The following is a 9,925-nucleotide window of genomic DNA, read 5'->3' on the forward strand; positions in this document are numbered from 1 at the left end:
ACACACATGGACATAAAAGTGTTGGACACCACTATAACACGTTTTTTCCTTCTTGTATATAAACATACAATTGTACAGATAAAGGGTATGAGAATTGAGAAATAAAATAAGACGTTTTTCCCTCCACACAACAGTATTCAACATGGTATCAGAGCATTGAATGATCAGTACATTTCTGAATTCACTTGAGATTGAGTTCGGGAATTTTTTCTCCGCTGGCTTCACGATTGAATAGTGCGGAGGAATTTCATTTTGAAGATGGCTGTGAATCCTAATTTCAACGATTCGATATTCCTCATTTCCTCCATTCTTCGGATACTCCAGGTATGAATCTTGTCACTGATCAATTGATAGGTACGGAGAACTATGGTGTGTGGAGTCGCACGATGTTAATTGCATTGCGTGCAAAGAATAAAATCGGATTCATTGACGGCACATGTACGCGTCCAATCGCTAGATCTTCTACATTGCAACAATGGGAGAGATGTAATGCACTGGTCTTGTCTTGGATCATCAATACGATTTCCAAATATATATTTCGAGGCCTTGTGTATGCCACTGAAGCATCTGTGGTATTTTCTGATTTAAAAGAGCAATTTGATAAGGTAAATGGATCGCGGCTTTTTGCTCTGCATCGAGAAACTGAAAGGCTCACACAAGGAGAGAGTACAATTTCAGTCTATTTTTGCAAATTGAAACAATTGTGGGATGAATACTCTTCCTTAGTAACTCTACCTTCTTGTGAGTGTGCAACCGCCCGAAAATATCTTGAACATGATCAACAACAGCGACTCCTTCAGTTTTTGATGAGATTAAATGAGAGCTATCTTCATATTCGAAGCCAAATTCTCATGATGACTACTCTACCGACTGTGGGACAAGCGTTTTCGATAATCTCCCAAGAAGAATCTCATCGTGCTATACTTTCTGTAGATGTTCCAGTTGCGATATTTTTTTCTCATCAAAATCGTAGAGATCCACATGTGAAGGAAGTTCTCAAGTGCGATTATTGCAATTGGAATGGTCACACGCGAGCTGCTTGTTATCGGCTTAATGGATATCCTCTAGGTCATAAAATGTTCAAGCCTCAAGGCAAGGGTGTTCCTCAGAAAGTCGTGAATAATAGAAGGCGACAATTTGAGGCGAATGTGGTTGAGCGTGACTCATCTGGCATACCAACAGAAGCAGCTCATGATGCTCCAATCTTCAGTCAAACTCAATATGCTGAGATTTTGAAGATGCTAGGAAAGTGTAGTGCTGAATCTCTTGATGAACCTATGGTGAATATGGCAGGTACAGGGCAGAGGGGTTCTTTATCATTGTCTCATTTCCCAAAGGTTCTTTGGATAATAGACACTGGTGCGAATGAGCACATGGTAGGAGATTCATTGGTTTTGTAAAATTCTGAATCCATAGCTGATTCCTATGGGACAATTGGTTTATCAAATGGCAGTAAGATTTCCATTAATAGAGCAGGTTCTGTAGCCCTTACAGATTCAATAATGCTGAGCAAAGTCCTGCAAATTCCTGATTTTAAGTTCAAGCTGCTTTCTGTTTCTAAACTCACCAAAGAACATCAATGTTATGTTACATTTTACCCCCACTTTTGTATGTTTCAGGACCTCAAGACTGGACAGATAATGGGGATTGGTAGAGAACGGAACAGACTTTATCACCTGGACAACACAAACTGTTAACACTCTGGTTTTTCTTCATTATCTCATGTTCCTACCTCTAGTTTTAAGATTCGATTTAATACATTGACACTTGATAATACACTAGCTTGTTCTTCAATAAGTGATTCACTTTGGCACAAACGTTTGGGTCATGTATCTGTTGATAGGATGAAACTTTTACTTTTTATATCTACATGTGATTCTATGCATCATTGCTCTATATGTCCACAATCAAAACAAACCCGACTTCGTTTTCCACGTGCAAGCACTTTTAAAGCTTCGTGTCCTTTTGAATTATTTGCACGTGGATATTTGGGGACCCTTCAAAACAAAAATATACAATGGAGAAAGATATTTTCTTACCATAGTTGATGATTTTCTAGAGGGACTTGGGTATTTTTTATGCATTCCAAACTTGATGTCCTACGAATCCTTAAAAACTTTTTTTTGATTATACGAAACCAATTCAGCATGGCAGTCAAAATTATTCGCACTGATAATGCATCTTATTTCTTTAAGCTGGAATGCATGGTTTTGTTTCAATCTCTTGGCATAATACACCAAAGTTCTTGTCCATACACACCACAACAAAATGGTGTTGTGGAACGTAAGCATCGACACATTTTGAACATAGCTCAGGCTTTGAGATTTCAGTCATCCATTCCATTAAAGTTTTGGAGTGATTGTGTTCTAATAGCGGTCTATCTGATTAACCGCACTCCTACTCCCTTCTTAGGAAACAACTCAGGAATTCTTATTTCATAAGGTTCTTTCGTTTAATCACCTCCGAGTGTTTGGTTATTTGTGTTATGCTACCAACCTGACTATTCAACACAAGCTGTCCCCTAGAGCATTGTCATGTGTGTTCTTGGGATATTCGAATACACAAAAAAGATATAAGCTACTTAACCTTCACAATGATAGGATATTTTTCTCTAGAGATGCGTTTCATGAGGGAGTGTTTCCTTTTTCTGAGGCTGCACAGCAGTCTCCAATTTTTCCCTATGATCCCATTGTCGAGCATGATCCTGTTTCATCTTATCAACCTGTTGTTCCTGAGCCAGATCCCCTACTTCTTCGAAGATCATCTAGGCACACAACACCACCCATTTGGACAAAAGACTACACTTGTCCAACCTTGCCACACAGTCATTTAGCCAAGTCCAATTATCCTATTTTAAATTTTCTTGCATATTCGAGATTTCATCCATCTTATCAAAGTTTTTTGGCATCCATTTCTTCTGAAAAAGAACCTCAATACTATCATGAAGCAATGACTGATCCTAGATGGAGAGAGACTATGGATTTGGAACTTGCAGCCCTTGAATCCAATTATACATGGGATGTTGTTGCCCTTCCTGCCAATAAGAAGGCGATAGGGTGTAAGTGGGTGTACAAAATTAAACACAAACCTGATGGAACCGTGGATAGATTCAAGGCAAGGCTTGTGGCAAAGGGATATACACAACAACAAGGAATTGATTATCATGACACATTCTCACCCACGACCAAGATTGTGACCATTCGGGATATGTTGAGCTTGGCAGCTATTAGAGGCTGGAATTTATATCAAATGGATGTCACGAATGCGTTTCTTCAAGGAGATTTAGATGAGGAGGTATACATGGATATGCCCTTGGGTTATAGCAGACATGGGGAGTCCAAGGTTTGCTTGTTAAAGAAATCCTTATATGGGCTAAAACAGGCTTCAAGACAATGGAACCATAAGTTTTCTAGCATTATGAAGGATGCAGGTTGTGTTCAGTCGCAACATGATCAGTCCTTGTTTATTAAAAAAACTTCCGGTTGCATAGTCTTATTACTTGTGTATGTCGATGACATCATAATAACTGGTGATAATGATTCTTCTATCAAGGAGCTGAAACCTTTCTTCATTCCAGAATACATCTCAAGGATTTAGTCTGTTGTGATATTTTTTAGGGATTGAAATTTCCCGATCTCGTGAAGGAATCTTCCTATGTCAACGCAAATACACATTGGAATTGATTTCTGAAATAGGTTTGAGTGGCGCCAAACTGTGTGCTACACCTATGGAGCAAAATCTTAGGCTTACAAGCCATGAACTTGATTCTGTTATTCAACACAAGACTTCACTAGATGATGTTGATTACTTGCTGCTAGATTCTAGTAGTTATAAAAGGCTTGTGGTAAAGTTGATATACCTTACTCTCACTAGACCCGATCTCTACTATGTGGTGCAAAATCTTAGCCAATTCCTACATTCACCTAAGGAATCACATATGGAAGCTGCTATTCGAGTTGTATGCTACCTAAAATCCACGCCTGGTTCGGGTATTTTGCTGTCTGCTCATAGTGTTCTTTCCTTTTTTGCGTACAGCGATTCAGACTGTGCTGCCTGCCCTATGTTTTGAAGATCACTTACATTCTATTGTGTGAAGCTAGGAGATTCATTGGTGTCCTGGAAGACTAAGAAACGGAGCACCGTTTCACGATCATCCGTTGAAGCCGAGTACAGGGCAATGGCAACCACCTCCTATGAAATTGTACGAATTACCGAATTACTTCGAGATATGGGTGTGTCCATTACAGAACCAGCTACTTTGTATTGTGATAACATGACAGCTATACACATTGCTGTTAACCCACTTTATCACGAGCGCACGAAGCATATCGAAATCGATTGCCATTTGATACGAGAAAAAATTCAAGCCAAGCTGCTCAAGACTTCTTATGTTCCTACAAATAATCAGCTTGCAGACATTTTCACTAAGAGCTTGGGAAAGGATCAACACACCTACTTGATGTCCAAGATTGGTGTTTTAAATCTCCACCAATCTTGATGGGGAGTGTTAGTTTGTATTAGTTAATATACACACATAGGCATAAAAGTGTTAGACACTATAACACGTTTTTTCCTTCTTGTATATAAATGGTATGAGAATTGAGAAATAAAATACGACGGTTTTTCCCTCCACACAGCAGTATTCAACATGGGCTGGCATGCACGCTGCATGCTCGAGAGTTGAGACGTACACCTGCACGGTTGCAGATCTACTTATTTAATTTTAAAAATATTTTCTACTAACCTTGATTTTCCATTCTGAATTTCGCAGTTCGGACAAATACTAGGTTTTCTTAGCTCAATTAATAATTGTATATAATATTTAAAATTTCCTGAGATTTGATAAACTTATTGGCCGCTTGAATCGAGACTAATGCAGTACAAGATGTCTTTTTGGAATATTGGGATCACCGAAGACCAAATAAAACAACTGAAATTAGCTGATTTTCGGCAATGTTTTATTTGGACAAAAAAGACAATTATGATGGTAAATGGGTCAATTAAGAACATTCACGTTGGGCAAAATCCTTCATTTAGGTCTTCAAATTCATATTTTCCTGTTTTTAGTAAGTTTTGTTTTGTTAATAAATCGGTCCAAAAGGTCGAAATCCGATTCGGATTGATTTCCTTGTTTTTTAAGCAAGATAATATATTTAATTACGTTAATTACATTTTATTTTCCAATTTTATAGACATTTCCCCATTTTGTACCCCTCAATGGGTATATAGAACTTGCCATGCATGTTTATTGCGCTAAATTACTGCCACAATTTGGAATGGGCTATAAGCTAGCGCCCAGTAGGACAGGCAAACCTATTTGGGATTGAATTTGTTAGATAATTTTTTTTTTCCACAAGTTAGTAGGGTAGAGCTAAACCTGGCCACGAAAATCCCAACCCTTAACCATTCCGCTCGTGTATGGTTAAGGGCCGAGTTACGGAATCGGCGGTCAAGGTCCGATTCTACCTAATTAAATTTAAATTTTTTTAAAAAAATTATAAATATATATATATACACACGATTCATATTCGAGTTTGTGGTTTTCATGGTAATTTACTGTTTAATTAATTTTTTTAATAATTTTCTCGTGTGAATTGTAAAAAGCGTCTCAAGTGTCCAAATGTTAGACTATTTCTGCCTAAGATGATGACATATTTAATTTTTAAACCAACATATTCAATATGTTTATTCTTGGTCTTATAAGATATTCTTTTATCACTGTTGTCTATATATTTAAGCTTGTGATTTCATGAAATTTCTTGTCTCTAATGTCATTAAATAGTTGAGAAAATAATCTGGTGAAAATACAAGACTTTAAGATATAGTGAGTATTGTTTCAAAAAAAAAAAAAAAAAGATATAGTGAGTATTTTATTGATGTTGACAAATTATTAATCACATTAAAATACTAATAAAAATAATCTAATGTGTAATATAAAAAAATTCCACGTTATAAAAAAATCAAAATGAAAGTATAATTTTAGGTCATGGTTCGTTTTTATTATTATTATTATTCAAAAAATATGTAGAATCGATCGAGCGCTTGTCTATTTACCAAAAGTTATAATTGATAATAACGTTGTCCCAGTGTTCTTTAATGGATACAACAAGTCATACATGTTTATTGCCCACAATTGTAGAATAGGGACTTTTATATATATATTTTTTGAAATTTTAACCTTTCAATTATCAACAAATAATAACCACTTCCATAGTTAATTAAGATCAACTAACCCTTCATGATTTTTTAATGAATCTACGTACAAGGACATGTTATGGCAACGATTTGCATATGTTGGGATAGGGAAAACCCACTACCATTAATTATAGGGTTTTTAAAAACTCTCTAATTATATATCAAAAAAATTTATTTATTCCAACCCGTATTGATAGTCTATTTTTAAAAATAGCCTTAATTACTAAAAATTATATCATATAACATTTTGTAGTTTAATAATCCTAAAATATGTATTCTTTTCATTTTCTCATGTCTGAAATTATTTAAAATAATTTTACCTTGTTGTACATCATTTCTTTTTTCAATAATAATAATGCAATATTAATTTGACTAATAAAAATAATTTATAATTTTAATAATAACGAGAATTAGTTAAAATAATAACTAATTTTATGATAAAAATAAATACTGGATTTATAATTATAATGATAATATTAATCATAAAATAATAATAAAAATACAGTATTAGTACTTAAAAATTTAACTAATTCAATAAAAGTTAAATTTTTATTATTAATATAAATTAACAAAAAAAATTATTATTTGGGTGGAGATGTTTATATTTAATATTTGTATCTAATTAATATAAAGAAGAAAAAAGTAAAATTTGGTCAACAGTGAGTTGAAACTAAAATATAGACTTTGTCAGGTATCAATTCAAAAAAATAATACATTGAGACTGAATCCTAATGGAAACATGGGTAGAATGATCTTTCCAAAATTTACGGTCATATAAATGTATTTAACATATATTTTTTCCATTTAACGTTTGTTTTTTTCCCCAAAAAATTGTATTTTGTTTCCTAATTATATTTTCTAATTATAAATATTTTGGTATTGCCGTCATTACAAATTAAGTAGATCCCCGTAATGGCTCTCCTCTACACCAATTTGCAATGGAGACCCCGTTTAATTAATGGCTATCCTTGGTGGGTAGTATTTCTCCGAGTGTAGTAGGATAGCCATTACCGTGCAAGAAGAGTATCAACCGTACGTACTGGGGAAAAAATGAGATATTTGTCACGCCCGAGCTCGGGNTACGTAGCACTTTGCCCTGCATAGCACTTATTTCCCGGTGTTCCATGCCGTGACCGGCTCTGATACCATTCTGTCACGCCCCGAGCCCGGGTCCGCGCCTGCGTGACTGCACAATAGGCCCCTATAGCAACTACTTCGTCTTCGTGCTCGCTTTACGAAAATGATTAACCCAAGTTGCTATAGAAATCCATTGTAAGCCATTATAAACTCATTTTAAATATTTGATTTTTTAGATGTGGAAGGGTATCACAATCACCCCTCCTTCAGAACGCGACGTCCTCGTCGCGGCCTGACCCCTCGATCCACCAGCACCGAGAATCTAGATGTGGCTCTTACAGGTTCAAGAGGTGGCTCCCGTCATGTAGCACTTTGCCCCGCAGGTTTAAGAGGTGGCTCCCATGTACGTAGCACTTTGCCCTGCATAGCCCTTATTTCCCGGTGTTCCATGCCGTGACCGGCTCTGATACCATTCTGTCACGCCCCGAGCTCGGGTCCGCGCCTGCGTGACTGCACAATAGGCCCCTATAGCAACTACTTCGTCTTCGTGCTCGCTTTACGAAAATGATTAGCCCAAGTTGCTATAGAAATCCATTGTAAGCCATTATAAACTCATTTTAAATATTTGATTTTTTAGATGTGGGACAATAGTATCACAATATTGATATGTAATAATGAAGACACGACACTCACGATATAGTGTCGTTGAGCTGAATTGATTACTCTGTTTCGCGATATATGTGGCAACGTTCATGTATGTTTTTATTGTAGTTGATTAAATACTGTGGCAGCGTCCTTCTCTCCACGGCCGCTGCAACAAACAACCACCTTGCTGCCATCGGGCAAAGTGGGGCAAAGCCTTTCGAGGTATGCCAACGCGTGAGCGGCTTCCAGGGCCGGAAATATTCCTTCTAACCGGCACAACAATCCATAAGCTGCAATAGGTTATAAATATTGTTCAATATATTAATATAATCCGTGTATCTTGTTGGAATTGGCAAATAGTCTAAATTTTTTTAAAAAAATTACCATCCAGGGCTTCTGCATCTGTTACGGTGTAAAACTCGGCGCGCCCGATGTCTTTGAGAAAGCTTAGCTCGGGGCTAACACCCGGGTACTCTAACCTGCCAGTTTTCAGATTTTTTTTTCTCACTTGTTAGTTTTCTTTTGCCGCATATATGAATACATCTGAGTATGTGTTGGTTATAAATAGATGGATCATGGAAGTGTATCCGAGAACGTACCCGGCACCAATTGAGTGTGGGCCAATGATTTGGCCCTCATCATCTTGCAAGAGGTAACTCATGGCCCCGTGGTAGACTCCCACCTCTCCTTTAGCCAGTGTGGCGGAGTGCTTCCCACTCTCTATTCCAAAACCGCCGGCTTCGACTCCGATCAATCTCACTTCGCCGTCTCTAACAAATTCATGAAACAGCCCCAATGCATTTGATCCACCACCCACGCAGGCTACTAAAACATCCGGTTTCCCACTCCATTTCTCCATCGCCTGTTTTCTTGTTTCTCTTCCGATCACCGACTGGAATTCTCTTACCATACTCGGGCATGGGTGTGGACCCACCGCTGTCCCTGATAAATAGTAGCTGCACTCCAAATCTCCGACCCAGTTTCTTATTGCTTCAGATGTTGCATCCTTCAATGTTCCTTGAACAGATTTCACCTAGAACATTTATATATTGTAGTTTCAAATGTTTTGACTTTTGATAGGATTCGTGAAATCGTACATAATTTTCGATAGTACGACTAGTACCTGAGCACCAAGATGCTTCATTAGCCACACGTTGGTTGATTGCCTCTCCATATCCACATCCCCCATGAATATCGTACACTCGAGGCCATATTTAGCACATGCAGCGGCTGTTGCAACGCCATGCTGGCCTGCACCTGTGGCGGCCATCACACTTTTCCGGGCCATGCGTTTTGCAAGCATAGCTTGAGCAACTGCGTTGTTGATTTTATGTGCTCCGCCGTGGTTGAGATCTTCCCTCTTTAAGTAAATATCTGGACCTCCTCCTCTGCAATTCTTGTAATAATCTGTTAACCTCTGAGCAAAGTACAGTGGAGTTTCACGTCCCACGTAATCTCTAAGCACCGTGGCAAGCTCTTCCTAACAAACAAGCAGTAAATTTCAGAAAGTTCGGATGAGAATAATGTTAGAGTAGATTCCCTGTAAGTCAACTGTTAACTAGAGATTTTATTGACTCAGTTGTAAAGAACAATCTTTATTTTAATATAATTCATTATTACATGGTTTGTTATTTCTTTATCTGTATACCCATGATTTCAAACATAGATAAAGACCTTGATTATACTTTAATACAAATGAATCGTAATTCGATGTTGAAACTCATTTGTAAACACTGTATGATCTAAATTCGTTCCTAGTCGATTCAGCCGCCTAAAACATGGATAAAGGTCGCTTGAGCTCGAGACTAGCATCTGTGATGTTGTGTACTGCGTTTCTTGGTAAGGGCATAGAGATGTCCAAACATACAGATGGGTAGTCATATGATGATTATACCGAACAACCCTCCCTCGGACTTTCCAAGTGGTTATCATTCATCGAGAGGATAAGTCCGTGGTTATGATTGTACACCATTAGTCCTTACGACCCGGGACAACACTGAGGCTCTAT

The 9,925-nt window shown here is 37.4% G+C and overlaps 1 protein-coding gene and 1 pseudogene across 2 annotated transcripts in view; one reads left to right on the top strand and one right to left on the bottom strand.

Annotated features, from left to right (window-relative positions):
* The first annotated feature begins 386 nt into the window (after window positions 1–386).
* Window positions 387–4,620, top strand: LOC140974950 (uncharacterized; annotated as a pseudogene).
* A 2,509-nt stretch (window positions 4,621–7,129) lies between these two features.
* The window catches only part of LOC140980312 (tryptophan synthase beta chain 1-like), a 10,727-nt gene continuing 7,931 nt past the window's right edge, over window positions 7,130–9,925 (bottom strand). The window contains exons 2-6 of one of the 2 annotated variants that reach the window (XM_073446079.1): window positions 9,041–9,397; window positions 8,517–8,950; window positions 8,302–8,396; window positions 7,996–8,207; window positions 7,130–7,234 (exon numbers count right to left, since the gene is read on the bottom strand). In XM_073446079.1, coding sequence (XP_073302180.1) covers window positions 8,035–8,207; window positions 8,302–8,396; window positions 8,517–8,950; window positions 9,041–9,397 — 1,059 coding nt within the window. In that variant the 3' untranslated portion in view covers window positions 7,130–7,234; window positions 7,996–8,034. Of the gene's footprint in view, window positions 7,235–7,943; window positions 8,208–8,301; window positions 8,397–8,516; window positions 8,951–9,040; window positions 9,398–9,925 lie in introns of those variants that run through there. The other variant, XM_073446070.1, reaches the window with a different exon arrangement.

Source organism: Primulina huaijiensis, chromosome 1 (assembly GCF_012295235.1).
Source record: "Primulina huaijiensis isolate GDHJ02 chromosome 1, ASM1229523v2, whole genome shotgun sequence".
Classification (NCBI taxonomy): domain Eukaryota; kingdom Viridiplantae; phylum Streptophyta; class Magnoliopsida; order Lamiales; family Gesneriaceae; genus Primulina; species Primulina huaijiensis.